At 40.7% G+C, this 24108-nt stretch overlaps 1 protein-coding gene across 1 annotated transcript; it reads left to right on the top strand.

The window, feature by feature from the left end:
- Positions 1 to 8165: 8165 nt before the first annotated feature.
- Positions 8166 to 16335, top strand: LOC137261205 (cathepsin L-like). The gene is made up of 8 exons (XM_067798914.1): positions 8166 to 8187; positions 9033 to 9160; positions 10388 to 10493; positions 11648 to 11794; positions 12195 to 12318; positions 14688 to 14788; positions 15010 to 15281; positions 16182 to 16335. The coding sequence occupies exons 2-8, from the start codon at positions 9033 to 9035 to the stop codon at positions 16279 to 16281; spliced, it is 978 nt and encodes a 325-aa protein (XP_067655015.1). The 5' UTR covers positions 8166 to 8187; the 3' UTR covers positions 16282 to 16335.
- The last annotated feature ends 7773 nt before the right edge of the window (positions 16336 to 24108 follow it).

Genomic DNA, 24108 nt, shown 5'->3' with positions numbered 1-24108 from the left:
CGTGTGGGCGCGTGGTCTTTCAGTCTTTCATGGGATAAAATGAAACAGTGATTGAGAATGTTTTTACGACGCTTTTAACAATGTTCCATCCCCAACATGGAGTGAGACACCAACCTTGAACAGTAATCCAGCTAGCATGTGTCACCTTCAGTGCTGTTGGTCGTACACGCAGGGTGAAAAGGATGTCGAACCCACGGTCATAGGTTTCTGGTGTGCCCAAGGGAAGCAACACAGCTGAGTGCTTATACTCGGCTTTAACCTACGTCAGTTTTGCTGTCGTTAAATAGTAATGCAACGCCGTGACGTTGCTCACAAGCATGGACCTGATGCTGACACCCGAGGTTTATACTGAGGTCAATAACGCTGTATATTGTCTCTCATATCACGGAGTTTGTGAAGCAGATGAACGGACTCCGGGTGACCAACACGACAGGTGGCTCTACCTTCCAGCCCACAAGTGTGGGAGAACTCCCGGCCGAAGTGAACTTGAGGACCAAAGGATACGTCACAGAGGTCAAGAACCAGCTTGGCCGACTGATTTACATAATTCCCCTCACCACTTTCATGAGAAGTGGATATCGGATTAAGTGGATTGAGTGTCTACCTGTGCAATGGAAGACGGTGGTTCGATCCCCAGACGCCGAGGCATATAGCCAATATAAGTATCCCTACATCCTTAACAACCCTCCAAGGATATATAGTTCAGCAAAGCCGTTTACTCCTTCGTAAACTCTAATGCTAACACAAGATACAGTTTTAAACAAATGTTTCCAGCCCTCCTTGGCCAACACCACCGTAAAGAGTCACTGATATAAAGAATAAGTTTGATATGAAATCACTTGTTTTCAACATATTACGGCAAATTTCCAAGTACAGTCTGATGAGTGCAATCCGTCACTACATTTGTGATTCTAAGTTTATGAAGAATAATGTTTGATCGCAACATTTCATAGAAAAGGTAACTACATATCATGAAATGCAGTTGGTAAATGTACTGGAGACCAGGTTATCTCTCTCCAGTTATCTAACAATAACAGCAGGACGAGAACACTATGGATGATATAGAATGATCTCAGAACTTCACTGACATTGCTAGAATTATAAGACTTGGTGCAGCTCCAATAGAGTCAGAGGCATGTCTATGTGGAACAGTTGTTCATGACATTGGGAAGCATTTTTATGCCATTCCAGTATATCCTAGTTGAAAGGAATTCTCTATTTGAAAGAATATGTGACCTCCTTGACGTGGACAGTTTTGTTAAAGTGTGGACAGAAGAAGATGATGTATTGCTGCCATTCCTGCTTGGAGGTACACCTGACCACTGTAAAGATGTATTAGACTGTAGTGTGGACAGAAGAAGATGATGTATTCCTGTCCTTCCTACTTAGAGATATACCTGACCACTGTAAAGATGTATTAGACTGTAGTGTGGACAGAAGAAGACGATGTATTCCTGTCCTTCCCACTTGGAGGTATACCTGACCACTGTAAAGATGTATTAGATTGTAGTGTGGACGGAAGAAGATGATATGTCCCTGTCCTTCCCACTTGGAGGTATACCTGACCACTGTAATGTGGACGGAAGAAGATGATGTGTCCCTGTCCTTCCTACTTGGAGGTATACCTGACCACTGTAAAGATATTTTAGACTGTAGTGTGGACGGAAGAAGATGTATTCCTACTTGGAGGTATGCCTGACCACTGTAATGTGGACGGAAGAAGATGATGTGTCCCTGTCCTTCCTACTTGGAGGTATACCTGACCACTGTAAAGATGTATTAGACTGTAGTGTGGACGGAAGAAGATGGTGTATTCCTGTCCTTCCCACTTGGAGGTATACCTGACCACTGTAAAGATATTTTAGACTGTAGTGTGCACGGAAGAAGATGATGTGTCCCCGTCCTTCCTACTTGGAGGTATACCTGACCACTGTAAAGATGTATTAGACTGTAGTATGGACGGAAGAAGATGATGTGTTCCTGTCCTTCCTACTTGGAGATACACCTGACCACTATAAAGATATATTAGACTGTAGTGTGGACGGAAGAAGATGGTGTATTCCTGTCCTTCCTACTTAGAGAGGTATAACTGACCACTGTAAAGATGTATTAGACTGTAGTGTGGACGGAAGAAGATGGTGTATTCCTGTCCTTCCCACTTGGAGGTATACCTGACCACTGTAAAGATATATTAGACTGTAGTGTGGACGGAAGAAGATGATGTATTCCCGTCCTTCCTACTCGGAGGTATACCTGACCACTGTAAAGATATTTTAGACTGTAGTGTGGACGGAAGAAGATGATGTGTCCCTGTCCTTCCTACTTGGAGGTATACCTGACCACTGTAAAGATATTTTAGACTGTAGTGTGGACGGAAGAAGATGATGTGTCCCTGTCCTTCCTACTTGGAGGTATACCTGACCACTGTAAAGATATTTTAGACTGTAGTGTGGACGGAAGAAGATGATGTGTCCCTGTCCTTCCTACTTGGAGGTATACCTGACCACTGTAAAGATATTTTAGACTGTAGTGTGGACGGAAGAAGATGATGTGTCCCTGTCCTTCCTACTTGTAGGTATACCTGACCACTGTAAAGATATTTTAGACTGTAGTGTGGACGGAAGAAGATGATGTGTCCCTGTCCTTCCTACCTGGAGGTATACCTGACCACTGTAAAGATATTTTAGACTGTAGTGTGGACGGAAGAAGATGATGTGTCCCCGTCCTTCCTACTTGGAGGTATACCTGACCACTGTAAAGATATTTTAGACTGTAGTGTGGACGGAAGAAGATGATGTGTCCCCGTCCTTCCTACATGGAGGTATACCTGACCACTGTAAAGGTATTTTAGACTGTAGTGTGGACGGAAGAAGATGATGAGTCCCTGTCCTTCCTACTTGGAGGTATACCTGACCACTGTAATGTGGACGGAAGAAGATGATGTGTCCCTGTCCTTCCTACTTGTAGGTATACCTGACCACTGTAAAGATATTTTAGACTGTAGTGTGGACGGAAGAAGATGATGAGTCCCTGTCCTTCCTACTTGGAGGTATACCTGACCACTGTAATGTGGACGGAAGAAGATGATGTGTCCCTGTCCTTCCTACTTGGAGGTATACCTGACCACTGTAAAGATATTTTAGACTGTAGTGTGGACGGAAGAAGATGATGTGTCCCTGTCCTTCCTACTTGGAGGTATACCTGACCACTGTAAAGATATTTTAGACTGTAGTGTGGACGGAAGAAGATGATGAGTCCCTGTCCTTCCTACTTGGAGGTATACCTGACCACTGTAAAGATGTATTAGACTGTAGTATGGACGGAAGAAGATTATGTGTTCCTGTCCTTCCTACTTGGAGATACACCTGACCACTGTAAAGATGTATTAGACTGTAGTGTGGACGGAAGAAGATTATGTGTTCCTGTCCTTCCTACTTGGAGATACACCTGACCACTGTAAAGATGTATTAGACTGTAGTGTGGACGGAAGAAGATTATGTGTTCCTGTCCTTCCTACTTGGAGGTATACCTGACCACTGTAATCTGGACGGAAGAAGATGATGTGTCCCTGTCCTTCCTACTTGGAGGTATACCTGACCACTGTAAAGATGTATTAGACTGTAGTATGGACGGAAGAAGATTATGTGTTCCTGTCCTTCCTACTTGGAGATACACCTGACCACTGTAAAGATGTATTAGACTGTAGTGTGGACGGAAGAAGAAGGTGTATTCCTGTCCTTCTTACTTGGGGGTATACCTGACCACTGTAAAGATATATTAGACTGTAGTGTGGACGGAAGAAGATGGTGTATTCCTGTCCTGCCTACTTGGAGGTATACCTGACCACTGTAAAGATGTATTAGACTGTAGTGTGGACGGAAGAAGAAGATGTATTCCCGTCCTTCCTACTTGGAGGTATACCTGACCACTGTAAAGATGTATCAGACTGTAGTGTGGACGGAAGAAGATGGTGTATTCCTGTCCTGCCTACTTGGAGGTATACCTGACCACTGTAAAGATGTATTAGACTGTAGTGTGGACGGAAGAAGAAGATGTATTCCCGTCCTTCCTACTTGGAGGTATACCTGACCACTGTAAAGATATATTAGACTGTAGTGTGGACGGAAGAAGATGGTGTATTCCTGTCCTTCCCACTTCGAGGTATACCTGACCACTGTAAAGATATATTAGACTGTAGTGTGGACGGAAGAAGATGATGTATTCCCGTCCTTCCTACTTGGAGGTATACCTGACCACTGTAAAGATGTATTAGACTGTAGTGTGGACGGAAGAAGATGGTGTATTCCTGTCCTTCCCACTTCGAGGTATACCTGACCACTGTAAAGATATATTAGACTGTAGTGTGGACGGAAGAAGATGATGTATTCCCGTCCTTCCTACTTGGAGGTATACCTGACCACTGTAAAGATATATTAGACTGTAGTGTGGACAGAAGAAGATGATGTATTCCCGTCCTTCCTACTTGGAGGTATACCTGACCACTGTAAAGATATATTAGACTGTAGTGTGGACGGAAGAAGATGATGTATTCCCGTCCTTCCTACTTGGAGGTATACCTGACCACTGTAAAGATATATTAGACTGTAGTGTGGACGGAAGAAGATGATGTATTCCCGTCCTTCCTACTTGGAGGTATACCTGACCACTGTAAAGATATATTAGACTGTAGTGTGGACGGAAGAAGATGATGTATTCCCGTCCTTCCTACTTGGAGGTATACCTGACCACTGTAAAGATATATTAGACTGTAGTGTGGACGGAAGAAGATGATGTATTCCCGTCCTTCCTACTTGGAGGTATACCTGACCACTGTAAAGATATATTAGACTGTAGTGTGGACGGAAGAAGATGATGTATTCCCGTCCTTCCTACTTGGAGGTATACCTGACCACTGTAAAGATATATTAGACTGTAGTGTGGACGGAAGAAGATGATGTATTCCCGTCCTTCCTACTTGGAGGTATACCTGACCACTGTAAAGATATATTAGACTGTAGTGTGGACAGAAGAAGAAGATGTATTCCTACTTGTAGGTATACCTGACCACTGTAAAGATATATTAGATTGTAATGTGGACGGAAGAAGATGATGTGTCCCTGTCCTTCCTACTTGGAGGTATACCTGACCACTGTAAAGATATATTAGATTGTAATGTGGACGGAAGAAGATGATGTGTCCCTGTCCTTCCTACTTGGAGGTATACCTGACCACTGTAAAGATGTATTAGACTGTAGTGTGGACGGAAGAAGATGAAGTATTCCTGTCATTCCTACATGAATGTGCACCTGACCACTGTAAAGATGCATTAGACTGTAACATCTGGTGAGAACTGGTGGTCCTCATTAGCTCCTCAGTGGGGATGTGGAATAGCATACTCCGGTAATGTTCATAAATAATTCCTGTTCCTTCACAATTGAATACTACCGTCTTACATAATTACAGATAGTTAGAACCTTTATGTACTACTGTTTACCACATAAATGTAATCTTCATCTTATGGAGGAAATACAGAATATCTATGTATCTATAGAGGATGTCTGAACTGGGTATCCATGTTAAATTGAGGGATGGTTTCTCATTTGGCAGCCACTGTGACATGTATATACTTCAGCAGTACCAAGCACACACGTAGGTACACACGCTAATGTAGAAGTGAAATCCTGAGGTAACAATTCTAAATACACGACTTCGTTTTGTTGACAATTTGTGAGGTCGGTTTTTTTGTTGAGAAGTAGAGATCTCACTTTAAGATTGTGAACAGTGTTGTTTAGGAACTTTGAAATGAGAATGCAACCGTGAGCGCGAGAACTGTGACGTTTTTCCTAGAGTGCAAGTGATCTCCCAGGACAATCGAAAGGAGTATGAAATAATCTGTTTTTATATATCATGAAAGATATTCAGATCTTAAACATAATCTTAATCATTCCATATTTTAGATTTATTACCTTAACTGCCTAACAACGTTTGTGACATGTCTTTTTGTTGACAATAGTCTGACACAATAAGAAATATGTGAGATGAAGACAATTATACATGCGTACAGATTAATGATGTACAATGTGGACAAAAGTTGCTACGAGTAGATAGACATTACGAGTGTGACCGGGGGCTACTTAATGCAATGATCCACGAAATATCTCCATGAACACTAGCCTTACAAATGTAACAAGCAGTAGGCGTGACACGCATGTCTAGCCTATAGGTTAACATTGTCCATTAATAACTTGATTATTAAATGTGACAACATATTACAACATATACAGTGCAACATACAGCATATACAATGCAACATACAGCATATACAGTGCAACATACAACATATACAGTGCAACATACAGCATATACAATGCAACATACAGCATATACAGTGCAACATACAACATATACAGTGCAACATACAGCATATACAATGCAACATACAGCATATACAGTGCAACATACAACATATACAGTGCAACGTACAACATATACTGTGCAAAGTACAACATATACAGTGCAACATACAGCATATACAGTGCAACATGTACACTACAGCTCTGACACATTACGTTAATAGTAAAGGGTGGTTATAATCTTTAGATGCGGCGCTAGTAACTAGGGGAGACAACTTCATGTCATAAGATACCAGTTTCAAAGGGGAATACAATAATTAATTTGCAAAACATTATTTGTCGCAGAAATTCTAAATTGCGTTTTACAATATAGTTTAACATAACTGACGTAATTATTGTACACAAGTCTAGAAATACACCCTGTACACAATGGCTTAAGTTGCATTATTATAGAATCAATAATTACAATAATGCCAAAATCGTATATAACAAAATACGTGTATACTTCTATACCTTCAATGAGCTACATACCTTGAATAAAGAAGGCAACCGTGAGCACAGAATTGTGAGATGATCCGTGTATATCTGGAGTGCAACTGATGATTAGGACCTACATCTGCGCTCCATATATATGTTATAGTCAGATTGTCAGTCCAGTCATTTCGTGGATTGACTACAGGATGACTTAGAGGATTAGCCATTTCACTTCATTGTGGGTAACAATCAACAGATTTCAGTCATTTCATGAAATTTCACTAAATAATCGGGAAATGTAGATCACAATTTCTACATCATTTATTGTTACTAAGAATTATAACTACAGAGGCAACGATGTTTCACTTCAGCTTGGCTTTGAAGCATTTACACCTGTTTGCTATGTGTGTCGATTGTTGTTATGCAAAATGACACGAAATGGGCGATCCTTTTAGTCATTTCACGAAGTGAATGAAATTTTTAGTCTTTCAACGAAATGACTGATTTCACAATCTGACTATGACATACACATATCAGCTCGTGCCATTCACAGTTTCCTTAAAATTGACCAGCTCACAGAGTGAGTATATGTCTGTACACAAAAGAATTTATTATTATATCTATTCGACTGCAAAATACGCATTTACAATAAAGCTAAATTAATCAGTTATGTTTCATATATATATTTGCTTCATATTAGCACTTTCACAGACAAGAGCAATAGTGATGAACGCGACATTAAACCTCTACTTGGCGGAGAGCATGTTGTGAAGACCATTCTATTCAGGTAGACATACCTGTCTAACGTTTTGTTGTAGATTTTGTAGAAATAGGGACGTGCATTTCCAAGGTGTTTCCAAGTTACATACTGTTTGTCTAAGGTTGGGGCTGTACATTGTAACTGAGTTTGAACATTCTTATAATAGAATGTAATATGATGGTGAGGTTCCCAAATTACTGTGCAGGAAAATAATATAATTGTTTTTTAGAGTTTTAATAAATGTTTTATTATTAACAGTTCCATCCCGTCCGTTGTGTTGATATTAGCCATGCTGCTGGTCAAGTTGAAGTAGGGCGGCGGTGTTGTATATGTGTGCAGTGAAGCGGTCTAACAAACATACGCACTTTTAAATTGATTGTGTCTAATTTTACTGACTGTCCAATCATATTCGTGTACTTCACGTAGTCATGGTAGAATAAATGAAATTAAGTGCATCAAGTGACGACCATACGACCCACATGTTTATAACTTCGTGACCTACATGTTTATAACCACGTGAGCATTGTTGTATAACACCGTGTATATGACGTTAATTTTTGCCAACACCTGTCACTCAAGCCACCATCCTCGCACATCAAGGTAAGAGTGAGACACTGTACTTACTACATTTAAAATGCGCAAGTGCTGGTAAACGATCACAGGTAGGTCCAGATGCCTAAATAGTTGTTTTGTCTTGACTTGTGTGGTCGTCTGAAGCGTATTCTTGACAGTTTTTTTATGCGATTTTTTACATTTTCTTTTTTTTTTTATTCATTCAAATCAGTAGACACAAACACAAATAACACACATTATGCAACAGTACAAGTACACAATAAGACATAAGTTCATATGGGTAGATATTATACATACCTGAAATATGGCAGCAGTGGGGTCAAATTTAACATATTGTAGTATTCTTATTAGCAATAAACTTTTCAGTTTTGAAAATATCGCGTAGTATGTTTTAGAAATGCATCCAATGATAACTTGGTGTTTTAATACGAGATACATGGATGTATTTTTACCAGCAAGAAGTATATGGTTCATTAGGTCGGCATTATTTCCGCCAGTTAAGACTGTATATTTTACAGGGTAAATCTTCTGTTGTTTATCGCCAGTATATTCTTTCAGTTTCAGGTAGAATGTTTTCACACATTCACATTCCCAATAAATATGTATCAAACTTTCAGACACTAAGTTACAAAATGACCAAAGTTCATCATCAACTAATTTTATGCAATTTTGTCCAGTCATTCCAACGGCAAAACAACACCTCCCATGAGCCAAAACCGCACCAGTGTGTGTGTGTGCGCGCGCGCGCGCGTACACACACGCGTGTGCATGTGCGTTTGTTCCGGTTCTATACATCTGTATTTACTTGCATGTATTTTTAAATGTCTCTAAGGACGCTATCTTTACTGATTGCAATGTTTCTGTCGCTGCAGATGTTTCGCTTCGTCGTGGTCGCCGTGCTTGCTGCTGTTGCCTTCGCAGCAGATTTTGACAGAGAGTGGGACATATTCAAAGGTACTTACAACAAGGAGTACTTGACAAAAGCGGATGAGGCCAACAGGTGAGAAAATACCCACAAATACATCTCAGTAGTTTTTGTCTTTCACCAATCAAACAAAGCCAGACAAAGCCAGAATCAGTGTACACAGCAGCAGACGAAATCATGTCTGGTTTTATCCCTGTAGCGACTACATAACAGACTAGAACGTATAAAGTTATTACTGTGTACAGTACAAGGAAGTAGATAGCCAATGGACACGTGCTAAGAAAGAAACTGGTTAACCTAACCTAAAGACGCAGTTCAGGCGGTTTTGCCGTTTTGGCAATCAGGAGACAGAGTTGGATCTTGACACAGGTACAGTCATGAGTGGACGATAGTGTGAGGTATGGGTGTGACTTTAGCCGCATCTACACAAATATTAATTCTGACACTTTTATATAGTTACTCAAAGTCCTTTTCTTTTTAAGTAATCTGCGATTGTGAATATTCCAGACATATATTTAAAAAAGACACTCACAAAAGGGCCCCTCTGCAGAATTCTTGTTTAGACATAGAGATAGGGCTGAGGACACTCCAGTCCGTTTGTCTCAAAAGCGGACAGATGATTTGCAAACATAAAATACTCAATGAAAAGTTTATCAAAACAATCAAAGCATCAGATCAACTCTTTGACCTTTTTGTAGAATTTGTCCTAAAAATAAGAAAAGTGTTTAACCTGCTGTCGTTACAATATTGACACAGTTCACTATTTCTTACGAGGGGGGAGTACAAAGAAAGGGACAGCCAGGTGTCCGAGGACAGGTGCACAAGTACCGACAAAGTTATTTATTAATTTAGCCGTGCTGTGCCGTTTCCATCCTTTCTTACACACCTGGTTGTATTTTATGTTTATTAGTTAGATTGCAATTCATAGGTCCGCTTTTGAGCTGGACGGACCATAGTCATGTTATATCATTGGAGTACAGTTTTTAGGCCAAGTCATGCATACGAAATGACAATTATATATTAATAACGTATTTCACTGAATGGCGTTTGATGCTTAAACGATCGTCAACCCTTCTCGTAGACTTAAATGATGTCACTATTTCAGATCGTTTAGGACACTTCATCCTTTTATTTTACCGACACTTGCCTCCAAACTCACAATACGCCTAACGAATTATTCTAACTGAATGCTCTCATGAAACTATACAAGTTGAAGGCATTTTACCTGTTAGGCCATCCCTAGCGTTCTCACACCGTGGTCTGTCCTGTACCATCCAGTGAATTATCTCCCTTGTATTCCAGACGCATGGTCTGGTTGAACAACATGAAGTACATCCACACTCACAACCTAGAGGCTGATAGAGGTCTGCATTCCTACAGACTCAGGGTCAACGAGTACGCAGACCTGGTAGGTTCACATCCAAGGGTTCAACCACGACAGGTTCAGGAATGAGTGAGTGAGTGACTGAAAGGTCACATGGAACCAATTTAAAACAAACAAAATTATAACACTTATAACTATCACTTATTCATGACATATAATATATATTGCTGATTGTGAAAAAACAAATAAACAAAATTATAAGCGTACAGTCGCGATTCAAACGTGCACTATTTTGTATTTGTATTTACTTTTCTCGAAACGAAGAACCGGTAGACCGAACCCGGTCACAGTATGCGTATATGGAGATGATCTGTTTGGGTGGCATTTTAGAAGTCTGGTGGGTAATGAGAGAGAAAGATTTTTATGGATAACAACTTCTTTTATTGTAAATTATGCTACGTTTCGGTATGGATTCATATACCGTTGTCAAGCAAGAGTGATAACAGTATCAGAATCCATACCGAAACGTCGCATCATATACAATAGAAGAAGTTGTTGGAATGTACGAAGAATGTCAGAGGAAAAAGGTAACAGGAAAAATGTCACAATTATACAAACAATCATACTAGGAATAAGCTCATTTCCTCGAGCACTCGATTGTCTCATGTGATGCTCCACGACTTTTGAAGGAATGCAAAAATGTTCAGTTTGTTTTAAACATGATTATTTAATAAGGGGACTTTTTTACTTAACGCCGTCTGCTTACAACAAAACCATAATAACAAAGGTCTGTACTGGCCATCAGTTTCTGGGACACGGTCAAAGTCATCCATCTTGTCATACAGCTATATAAAGAAGTGAGTGTAGTTTTACGTCGCATTCAGCAATATTCCAGCTGTATCACGTCGGGGAAAACCAGAAATGGGCTTTTTGCCTTCAACCAGTGTAGAGAATCAAACCTAATTATTCGGCGTGATAAGCGAAAGTCTTTACCACTAGACTACCCCACCGCAACCTGAATTGTTATGAAAAAGATGAGGATTCGCTGCTTGTCTCACATGTCTTCAGTTGAAGTAGGTGTGTCCCTGGAAAAGAACTCACAATTAGATGTCTGTTGAACTAAATCAGATCCTTGATGCGTCCTGTTGCAAAATGGCAGCGGTAGCTGAGGCTGGTGACGTTGCACACGCCACAAGCATAGACACGAGACGAGAATAACGCTATGTATTGTCTCTCAGACCACAGAGGAGTTTGTGAGGCAGATGAATGGACTCAGGGTGACCAACACCACAGGTGGCGCTACCTTCCAGCCCACAAGTGTGGGAGAGCTCCCGGCCGAGGTTGACTGGAGGACCGAGGGGTACGTCACAGAGGTCAAGAACCAGGTAGGCCTAGTGATCTACGTTTATCCGTTGCTAACGTGGTGAAGACATGGTCAAGTGGACAGAGTGTGTGCCTGGAAAAGGGAAGATAGGGGGTTCCTTCATCACTCTGCTTTACTGCACTCGGCATTAACGTGATAAAATTCGTACTGGTCATCTCGGGGTCAGCTTACCGTGTCTGAGTGTGTTATAAACTTAGATATATGATGTTTTAGTGGAATTACATATGGAATCGCCACAGAATATACCGCGAAGGTGGAGGTGTAGATATTGTTTGTGTTCAGTGACATGTCCAGCAAACGCTTTAATGATACCTCTTTGAATATTAGAGAAAAATAAAAGAAAAGGATAGTTCCATGCCTTCATTATTAGTCGTGGCAATGACTGGTGAATGCAATTTCAGCTTTCCTGTCGATCCGGCTGGGCGTTCTCCGGGTGCGGCTCTCTGGAAGGCCAACACTTCAGGAAGACTGGACAACTCGTGTCTCTCTCCGAGCAGAACCTGATCGACTGCTCATGGGATCAAGGTAGATTGTGAGCCATCTAGTATCCCTGGCCAATTTGAGCAGTATTTCTGTTATATGAAGGTATCCTCAAATCATTACGGAAGGAATTTGTGTCAGGTCTTTGATGATTGACTGTTTATTGAAACCACGAGTATAAGCATGGAGTTGATAACACATATCCACAAGCGTTACCGGGAAGTGGAACAAGATATAATCCCTCATGTTTCCAGACATACCCCATCCTCGATATCTCCAGGGTATGCGTTCCAGTAGGTCTCCACTATTCCCTGGATGCATCTACGTTTCGGCCCGATAATGTTATTACCTCCGTTTGCTGGCTCCGCATTCTCACAGTAACCAATCAGCTAGGCTGCCGTTGCAACCCCGCTTGTCTTGTCAACGGAAATAGCGGTCGCAGCTAGGAAGGTTTGTTCGCAGTGCGACTCGGCCTTGGGGGAAATCATAGAACCAAATTGATAGGTCCGAAACTTTAAAAAAATGCATATCCAAGAACTCCTTATACCTCTTTCAGAGACCAATGCATGGTTTGTGTTGAGAGATATGGAGGTTATTGAAACACGTAAAGACTGTGCTGAAAACTTTGAAGTCTACACGGTACTAAACAGGACACCAGTGCAAAGATTTTATTAGAGCGGTTATATGATCATATTTAGAACTTAAAGGAAAAATTCTGGCGGCAGTATTCTGCACTTTCTGGTGGTATTATTTCATATGTTCTTTGGGTAATTCAGTGCAGTAGTCTACGCAGAATGACACAAGACGTCTGAGCAGGATATGTGCACTCTCTTTATTTATGTATTTTCGGATAGTGCAAATGGGACGAATGTGAAGGTAACATGTCTTACACAGATAATCCACTAGTGCAGACATGGAGTGGACTGTAGGTGTACTTACCTTGTCGTGATGGGGAGATATAGGCAGAAGCAATTGTCACTTGTTCAACATCTACCTTGACGATGTGCTGTTGTCTTCCAACCAACAATACCTTTTTTGTCATCATTTAACTTGACTTTTCTTTCGGTCATCCATGACTTTGTTTCAGTAGTAGAGGTTTCAACTTATTGTAGGGTGTCTGGCATTGATTCAGGGTTAAATGTGTTCATCAGTTGGACATCATCTGCATATGAGAAATGAGGAGTCTCAAACTTGTCTCTTATGACTTTGAGTTAACGTATAAGAGAAACAGCACAGGTCCCAACACTGGCCCTTGTGTTACTCCACACGAGTAACCAGAATCCACTAGATACCTGTTAGCATTAACCACTCTAAGGAGCAAGGTCTCTGTTGAATGCTGCGGACGATATGCTGACTGATGGTCATCCAGGATGTGATGGGGGTCCATATGATTTATCAGTTGATTAGTAACAGCTTTCTCCACACGTTTGGAAAGAAAGGTCAAGTTTGAAACTGGCCGATAGCTCTAGAGTATGTTGCTGTTAGGTTTGAAATTCTTTAACAGTGGAATAACAATAGCATCTTTGAAACATAAGGGAAAAAAACACAAGATGAAAGACTTTTATTAATAATGTCTGTTATAACTGGAAGTAAATGATCAAGATGATCAGACTGCTTGGCATTGGATCATTCAGACACGTAGTTTTGTAGGATGATTTACTTAGTGTCAGGACATCCTGTGCAACATCTCTTAGAGAAACGCCATCCAACAAGGTTTCCTCGAACAACATGTCTGGGTGTTGATACTCCCTGAGAATTTTTTTGATATCCAAAATTATATTCTCAAAGAATGAATTGAAATCACAGCCTATTTGTGTAAGATTATCACTTTAAAGAAGTACAACGCCCACAATCGATTTCATGAAATTGTGAAGCTCTCCAGGTTTTCCCACACGCAGTATAATTCGATGTTTACAGTACAAAACGTTTCTGCTTTCGGACGATCTGTCAAAACGTATTTATATGAGATTTTTACATTTGATGATGTATCTCAAGTTGAGATTTTCCTCACCTACTTTCTGCTTTACGTCTTTGACGTTTAGCCTCAGTAGAAGCTTGAGCAGTTCTTCTACTTGATGATCTGAAGTGGTATTTACTGAAAAGTAGATTCTATCGCAGGACACAGTTCCACACTTTCGGTCGGAGCTTCAAACAAGTACCGTTCTTTTAAAAATGAAGTCAAGAAGGTTACGTGAATGGACAAGTAGTGAAGGCTTGTTTCAGGACTACACGAGTGTTCACGAATATACATGGACAATGTTGCAAGACTAATGCGGGAGTCATGAGGTGCGTATATTGAGACTTATGAGAGTCATGGGCTGTCTGGTTCAGACTCGTTTGTCGTGACCGCCGTTATATAGCTGGAATATTGACAGTTTACAAACAAAGAGGCTTCGTTTTAATGATTGTTCCAGGAAACAATGGTTGTGATGGTGGGGTGGTGCAAAGAGCCTATCGGTACATAAAAGTCAACCTAGGCATTGACACCGAAACGTCGTACCCATATGAAGGAACGGTGAGATTACTTATGACTCCTTTTCTATCGAATCTTGCTGTTGTATCGAATGATATACAGATCATTTTAACAGAACATATCAACTTCATATCGTTATGTGTGTGCTCTTTATGTCCCTAGCATGAAGATCGCATGGCTTTATTACGTCAAGCTCTACTCTACAGAACGTAAGCGTGAGTGAGTGAGTGTAAAAACATTCAGTGTTTTATCGGATGTTCCAGGATGGGACATGTCGCTTCACGGCAGCCAACATCGGCGCAACCGATACCGGGTATGTAGACATCGAACAAGGTAATGAGGCTGATCTTCAGAATGCCGTTGCCACGGTCGGTCCAGTGTCAGTCGCCATCGACGCCAGTCGCCCCACCTTCCACCTGTACAAGAGCGGCGTCTATGACGACCCTATGTGCAGTTCGACGCGTCTCGACCACGGCGTTTTGGCTGTAGGATATGGCACCAGTGATGGCTTGGATTACTGGCTGGTCAAGAACAGGTGATTATCTTTGATTATTATGGTGATGCTGTGGTTTCAATGTACCAAGTAAATGCTTTAAATTTGAAAAGTGTGTGGTTCCATTAAATATTACAAAAGTTTTGCAGCCAGTTGTCTTGATGTGGGAGGAACTCTAGTGGCTGGCTGGCCAGGAACAGGTGATTACATTTTATCATTATGGTGATGATAAGCTTTTGAAAATATGTTTGCATCCATTAAGCATTAGAGAAGTATTTGCTACCATTTCTCCTTGTGGAAAGGGTGACCGTCACCTGTTGTCCTAGAGCTGTAAAATCGACACGCATGCAAACACTCATCTGTTTACAAAGCTGTCTTCACTGGTTCACTGTCCTCATCTGTTTACATCATTGTCTTCGACTGTATACAATTCTGTCTTCTTTTAATACTCATCTATCTTTGCCTGTACACCCTTTTGTCTTCACCTGTTTACATCGCTGTCTTCATCTACTTGCATCGTTGTCTTCATCTGTTTACATAGCTGTCTTCACCTGTTTATATCACGGTCTTCATCTGTTTATATCAGGCTTTCGTCTGTTTACTTCACACTCTTCATCTGTTTACATAACTGTCTTCACCTGTTTATATCAGACTTTCATCTGTTTACATCACACTCTTCATCTGTTTACATCACTGTCTTCATCTACTTGCATCGTTGTCGTTATCTGTTTACATAGCTGTCTTCACCTGTTTATATCACGGTCTTCACCTGTTTATATCACGGTCTTCATCTGTTTATATCAGGCATTCGTCTGTTTACTTCACACTCTTCATCTGTTTACATCACTGTCTTCACCTGTTTACATCAGTTCTTCATCTGTGTACGTCACGATGTTCATTTGTGTCACTGCTGATTTCATTTATCTGCAACATTGTTTACAGCTGGGGAGAATCCTGGGGAGACAACGGCTATGTCAAGATGTCCAGGAACAAAGACAACCAGTGTGGTATCGCCACCCAAGCTTGCTTTCCCCTTGTGTGAAGAAGCACCCCACGACATGACACCCTTTACAAATAGAAATTTTGTTAATAACTGTACAGTTGTTTGTTTGTTTGTTTAACACCGCACTCTGCAATATTTCAAATGTATGGTGGCTATTTCTAAATCGAGTCCAGTCCAGACAATCCTGCACCATGGGAGTCATTCTATGCAACTGAGATATCATGACATGTGTCAACCAAGTCAGCAAACCTGACCACCCCGTTAGTCGTCTCTTACGACAAGCCCGGGTTTGTGAGGACCAATTCTTCACGGGTCCATACTTTCCGAATTCAGATGCGGCGAGACCTCCATGCTGAGTCGTGACCCGGGAAGCCCCATTAAATGATGGATGAGTAAACGTTTCAGCTAGTTGTCGCTTTGTGAAACGACAATCTGCATAAAACCAAGCGGAACCACTATCTCTATAAAACTATCCATAACCACGAAGGTTTCAGTAAATTCCGTTCCGATATGGCTGTTGTGAGTTTACAAGAAACAAAAGTAAGATGCTCTGAAGTAAGATGCTCTGCTCTGAACATACCGAGAATTTGAAAGTTGATGTAAATATTCATATGACGAGAACTAGTGTGGGAGAGATATGAGATATTCCTACAGAGAGACATTCCAATCCGAGTAATACACTTGAATGTAATTTGATTTATTTTTTTCTAAAATGTTGTTCAGTATATTTATGATATCGCTCAAATGAGAAATTTGAATAAAAGATTTTGTAATTAAAAAGTGTTTCAGTAAAAATATTAATAAAAGAGAGCTTGAGTAGCGACACGTAAAGGTTCCTCCATTTGACATTAGTGCCAATGAATAAACAGTATGACTGTCCGGTTTTTTTTCTAAAAATCGGTTTAATATATTTCATATATCAGCTCCAATGAAACGTGTACGAATTGTGTAATCAGCCCCGATAGTTCGGCTTGTATTGGGTTCAAAATTTAATATTTATTAATACGTTTCGTTTATATTGACTATATTAGCAAAAAGTGACTGAAGAACATCTAGTGTGTCCAATGCTGGCATAATTTGCTATATTTCTGTGTTTCATTCTTCGGTCGATCCCTACCGCACCATGTGGTCTCAACTTTCGCACATCGTAAAACTTGGGTATGGAGACAACGTTCTGGGCGGGAATGGTGATATTCACTCTGTTTCATTTGAGGAACCTATAAAGATGCCGAATTTGAAACGTGAATCGATGATATCCAAACGTATGAGTGAGTGAGTTTGGTTTTACACCGCACTCAGCAATATTCCAGCTATATGTCTGTAAATAATCGAGTCTGGACCAGACAATCCGGTGATCGACAACATGAGCATCTATCTGCACAACTGGGAACCGATGACATGTGTCAACCAAGTCAGCGAGCCTGACCACCCGATCCCGTTAGTCGCCTCTTACGACAAGCACAGTCACCTTTTAAGGCAAGCATGGGTTGCCGAAGGCCTATTCTACCCCGGGACCTCCACGGGTCCCCAAATGTTAGAAGCCAAAACGTGAGGATGACTGAGTCATATAAATGATGCGACTTTGGGATTACCCGGCAAATATGTTGCCATTTAACATTCTTTTCACCCAGGAGTACGTTTGACAAAGTTGCTTTGGTTCGAGATAATTAATCCAAACATTGGCGATTTGGATTATATGAAAAAAGAAAAGAGATTTAGTAATATATTGCAGAACAGCTGGCCAACATAACTTTGCAACGAATCTAGCCTATGCATTCGTTTCAAGAGTTCTGTCTGAAAGAGTCTCGGTGAACTTGGAAGAGTTACTTACAATATTAAGACAGATGTAAATGTGTATGAGATAGTTGAGCAAGTGAAGGTCAAAAGGTCAAACGTGCCCAACGACCTATTGGTAAAAACGGACCAAGCGAGATTATCACTTCAACCAGTCTTGCATTTTCAGCCCCTCATTTACCTGATCTTGTAAAGATCAGTCCTGCCAGAAATATAGAACTGCCAGAAATATAGCCATGTCTGGATCAAACCAAAAATAGAAAGGCCTGTCTGTCCGAGGTGCAGTGGTGGGCCCAAAATTGAAATGTTTTCCGAAAATATATCCAAATATTGTAATTGTGGAGGTAACCACAGTGCCGCTTACAAGGAGTGTGAGAAATACAAGGAGGCAATATCTGTGCAAGAAGTGGAGAAGAGAATAAAGTCTCTTAGGCTGAATGAGCCCGTATGGTCAAGTCCTCCCCACCACATGGTGCCACTGCTGCTGCTCAGCTCAAAACACATCATCACATCAATGTTCCCAGGCACTTCCTAAGTCAGCGCCATGTTGAGGTGCCCGAAGGCCGATTTGTCGTATATGGTTCCCAAGTTGCCAAAAGCAGTGTATGGGGCTAATGCAATAAAGATTCAGTAAGGAATAAGATAAAACCATTACTATTGTTAATATACTCATCACATAAAATTAAGCAACAAGTAATTTCAGTGTAATATCTTTATGTTTATTTTTTGCCAGTATGTTACTGAAAGGTAAATATTTTAAGAATATCTACCCTTTAGTGGCTGTCAAACTGATTATCTGATGACATCACACGAACTCAACAACCCTCAGAAACAACATGCAAAATGTGCGACATGAATGTGCTCCACACTTCATACATGCAGTCTGTTCGGTTAAAACGTACGAGTAAACCTACCTGTAATGGACAAGCGGATCCTAACTTCATTCTTATGGATAATAATGCCAGTCCATGGATGATAATGTCCGAGAAGGAGTTGATGTTTATATCAACGTCACACACGTGGACTGACATGCACGGTCACCCGATCATAATCTCGGTGCAAAGAAGCCTGCATTCGTGCTCATGATGGCCATACGCGTTACTGAACACTGCCTCACGGTCCAACACTGACTTCAACTTTAAGGTTAACATCTTGCCACATCAGTGGAGCACATTTTGCATGACTGTTACGCATGTATATGCTCTTGATGACTTATGAACCTATTTGTGATCAATACAATTTGATTTCATTTTATTAATCGTGTGTACATACGTTTCACCTTTCTATTGTATCATTCCATGATTTGCAATTTAAAAAAGTGGGAAGGTTATGAGACTAAATAGTTGTGTTGCTTAACGTTTTCTTAGGAGTATACGGGTAATACTTGTAAGTCAAACGGATTATAATTGTCACTTTTTAACTCATACTAGATACAGCAGTATTTGTCCTTTTAAACCATGGTAAAATGACTCGCTTTCATCTAGGCACACTGAAATTTTCTCCCTCGGATCTTTCAACGATCTCCCAGTTGCGTAGATCAATGTTCATGCTGCTAGCTACCCGATTGTCTGTCATTCATGTGCTATGAACATATCACATCTAATCTTGTCAATGGCTATGTTCTTATGTCTAACACTAGTAACAATGCATGCTATAGTCATTCAGGTTTGCATAGGTCACGAACTGTCACACGTGCATGTGATTGGAACTGAGTGAGTTTAGTTTTACGCTGCATATACATAACCGAGTCTGTACCAGACAATCCAGTGATCAACAGCATGAACAACGATCTGCGCAACTGGGAACCGATGACATGTGTCAACCAAGTCAGCGAGCCTGACCTCCCGATCCCGTTAGTCGCCTCTTACGACAAGCATATATAGTCGCCTTTTATGGCAAGCATAGGTTGAAGACCTATTCTACCCCAAACCTTCACGGGTCTGATTGAAACTGGTAGCCTACAAGAAAGTGTACTAAGTCAGTTGTATTCCATACGTGAGGTTATGTACGTAATGTTAATCAGTCAGTCAATCAATTTTGATTCACTCTAAAACCACCAACGGCGGGACAAGAGCAAAACACAAAACAGTAATATTATTCATAATATGCGTCCTATAAACTATTTCTTCATAGGGTTTGTAACATATTTTTTTAATCTTGGACAGTTCTTTTTGTGCATTTAGGTGTCAATATTTTACAAAGATTGGGCATTATACTTTTAGAATATACATTAATCTGTTTGGGAGACGTGCTTCACCTCTAAAGATGTAATAAAACTCACCCCCCATTCATTACATTTGGGTTACATAGTCTACAAAGGCGACCTTCCCTCGCAATCCCCGGCCACCGGCCAGGCTCTATGGATAAGTCATGATTTGAAGTGCGGAATGTTAGAATGGGGATAGAGACAGAATTAGGTAATAGTAAGTATTCTTTAAGTCGTATTGATTTTTTTAATTGTTTATAGAGACTGCCTTTACGGCTAGATTCAGTGATATCCCTCCATGTTTGCTAGAACTGATCTGGCAGAATTTGTCCTGCTCTAGAGAGAAGCCAGGGAATAGAACAAAGCGAGGGATTGACAAATAAACTAGCCTAAATATAGCAGCATTAAATGCTTTATTAAATCATTCAGCTACAGTCTTTAACTGATAACAAGAAGAAAAACGACGCAGCTCGTGATCTAAGGCCACGTGAATGACACTGAGGTGGATTATTCAGTATTCGATCAACAATGCAGAACTGACTAGGCGCTTTTACAACTTTCTGGGCAGCAGATATTGTTCAATGCCGGGAGTGGCCACCTCTAGCACTGATGCAGGCCCGAATCCGGCGTAGCTGAGTCTTCTGACGTCTTGATGATCGATCCGACGTCATTCCTGTAGCAGAGCAACTGCCAAAGCGTTCCTCGTGAATGGATGATTTTGGCGTTTCCGAATAGGACGTCCCTGGTATTTCCAAAGGTGCTCAATTGGGGACAGATCTTGAAGAACTGGAACTTGCTTTCGTCCCCAAAGTTCAAGTTTCGCCACTTTCACTGCTGCCAGTGTGGCACAGACTTGGTTCATCTCAGTTTGGCTCGTCGATGTTGGCACGTCAACGTCATGACACTGAAAGATCGATCGGCACAGAGACCACGAATGCGGATTCGACTGGTAATACTCTGCCTGCTGACTGGATGTCCAATACAAGCGCAAGACCCATAAAGGCCTCATGTTGAGAAGAGACCTTCAGTCTATCACTCTTTGGCTTGTCTGCAGTACTGCCAGTCTCTCGTAGACTTGTGACAAGTCTTCCGATGGTGGATTTGCACCATTCCATGGTCCTACAGCTTGTTCAGCATGACCTGATCAAGTGGATACTAATACATCGCGTGACCGTGTCATAACTGGTTGGATCTATTATTGCCAAGGGGTGTGCCTTTATCAGGTAATTGTCAACATGTCCGTACAGCCGAGACAAGGTCGCCGTGTGACATCTCAGTGTCGAGAAATCGTCAACAATGTCCTTATTTTAAACAAGTAGCTACAGGTTGTTTGGTGTTTCTTAGTAGTGCTATTAGGCAGCAAGCAGCAGCCGTGAATCGGAATCTGAAAGTAAAAGACTTTAGGCTGTAAGCTGTTCAACCAAACCAGATAGCTTATGACTATAAACACAATTCAATAAAAACATGAAATGAGTTGTTTTCCGGGATACGTTCTGTAACGAATCCATGTTTGTATCTTTCGCTCGAACGCAACAATAGCAACATTCTCTGCTTCCGTACTTAATGCGGTTAACTCGACCAGTCGTTTGTGCCATTTGACCACCCCGGCCATGCATATCTAGAGTAGCTCAGGTCAAGCTGAACGATCAGTGGCCACGTGCTCTTGTGCCTGTTCTATCTGTAACATACCGATTGCTCTCTCCCTCTGTTCTGGTGTGAAACGAAGCATATTCCTGGTTGTCAGTCGATTAAAATGATGTAAGAGAATAAACCTTGCTAGTTTTTATACCCTAATTTGATATGGATATCTTTGTGCAAAGTTTCCTTTGTATTCGTGTAAATTCGGGATTTTTTGTTTTCCGCAAAATACGAAATGCAAGTGCAAATATTCACTGGGAATAGACATGTTGTGTTCGAAATTAACTATTTTCAAACAGTCCTGACAATTATTTTGACAGTTTACAGTCCTTTTTATTTTGGTGGCGTGTCTTTTGACCGCTAGCTTATTTCACTTAGTCCGATATTATTCGGCATAGTTTCGATAAAGCCTATGCAGGGATAACCATATAAGCACTGTTAATGTTTGGTCAAAATGCAGTTATACACGATTTGAGACAGGTTTAAGGTTTCGGTATTGGGGTACGTAAGTTTATGCCAAAATGATAGCATGCGCTGTAGTATCTTTATATGAACTGCAGTTCTACCCAGTGCACCTAGATCATAAAATTTGGGGTAGATTTACGAAGGCCAGTCGCCATTTTGAGAAAGTGTAGATGTAGGTTTTCAATCAGGTTTAAATGTTTGTACCCACCTGATTTCTGATTAAATTTGGTGGAATCATCGTATCAAAAGCAGATAAGAGACAGTCATGTGGTAAACCAATCATTTAACATCTACTTGTTGACAGCAGAGGGGAAATTTCTGTCCTTTGGTGATTTTATTGATCCATATAAACTCAAACTATTTTTCCTTACCTATGAAGGGGTCAAACAAGCAATTACTGCTTACATGTTAAAGGTAAGTACTAGTACTTCACTCTGAGCACTAAACCGACACACCCTTTTAAGTTTTCTAAACTAAAATTCAGTGAAAAAGGTAGCAAATATTTCTAAGAAACTCTCCTATACTCTAAATTTAAAACAGAATACTATAATAAAGGAAACTGGGATATCTTGAATCGAAACTTTCTACCAAAGGACTGGGGAATATTTAATATTATCCCATGGAATTGCTCTTATAGCACTGATCTAAGAGGGTTACAGTTCAGAATTATTCACAATATTCTACCTACAGAACAGTTTTTGTTTAAGATCAAACTCACAGACTCTCACATTTGTAGGTTTTGTAATAATAACATTCAATCAGCAACCCATCTCTGGTGGGACTGTACCATTGTTCACAATCTCTGGAAAAAACCTCCAGTCATAGCTCTTAACTGACTTCAATATTCCGTTGCATTTCACAAAACAGAATGTCTTACTTGGGATCACAGGGGAAACTAATAACCCAATTAATGCCATAATACTTGTTGTGATGCAAGTTATCCAACTGTTACAGTACCCTTTATCAGCCATGTGAAAAGGGGGATAATTAAGTATTATGACATTACAAAATGCACTTTTCCAGCAGTGTGAGGAGAGGGATGGATGCACACGCACACACACACACGCACTCACACGCACACATACATACATGTATATATTTTAATACACTTACGAGGAGTGTCCCATAAGTAGTGAGCCTCACCAAATAAATGGTACTGAACTTGAATTTATTTCTCAACATAATCCCCATTGACTTCAACGCATTTGGTCCAATGTTCTTCCAACATTCGTAGCCACATTCCTTCTCTTAAGTTACTGACGTATGATGTAATCAAGGCTTTCTTCTTGTGCGACTTCTTCTCTCCACCATGGAGAGTTTTGTGTGTATGTGTTAATTGATTAAATATATTACTGTGTCACCAGTAACTTGCCGTCTTTCTTCGTCACAACTCCATCTGTGCAAACATCAAATTTTACATCTGACCACTTTCTAAATGGTATTGGTTACTGAAGGGAATCCTAAGTGTGTAAGAAGATACACACACACACACACACACACACACACACACACACACACACACACACACACCACCACCACCACCACCACCACCCCACCACCCCACCACCCCACCACCCCACCCCCGCCCCCTTTCCCCTTCTTGACTTGTGCAAGTTACATTCTGTTCATACACATTGCCATGTAATATTGCAATTCAAAACAGATTGCATGACACTTAATGCAATAATACAAAACAGCGATAGGAAGTATGTGAGAGTATAAAACATAAACATCTCTGGACTTTAAGCGTAAATCCTCTTAAC

Source organism: Haliotis asinina, chromosome 14, assembly GCF_037392515.1.
Source record: "Haliotis asinina isolate JCU_RB_2024 chromosome 14, JCU_Hal_asi_v2, whole genome shotgun sequence".
NCBI lineage: Eukaryota > Metazoa > Mollusca > Gastropoda > Lepetellida > Haliotidae > Haliotis > Haliotis asinina.
The sequence above is the reverse complement of the archived record's forward strand: the minus strand, read 5'-3'. Positions and strand labels throughout refer to the sequence as shown.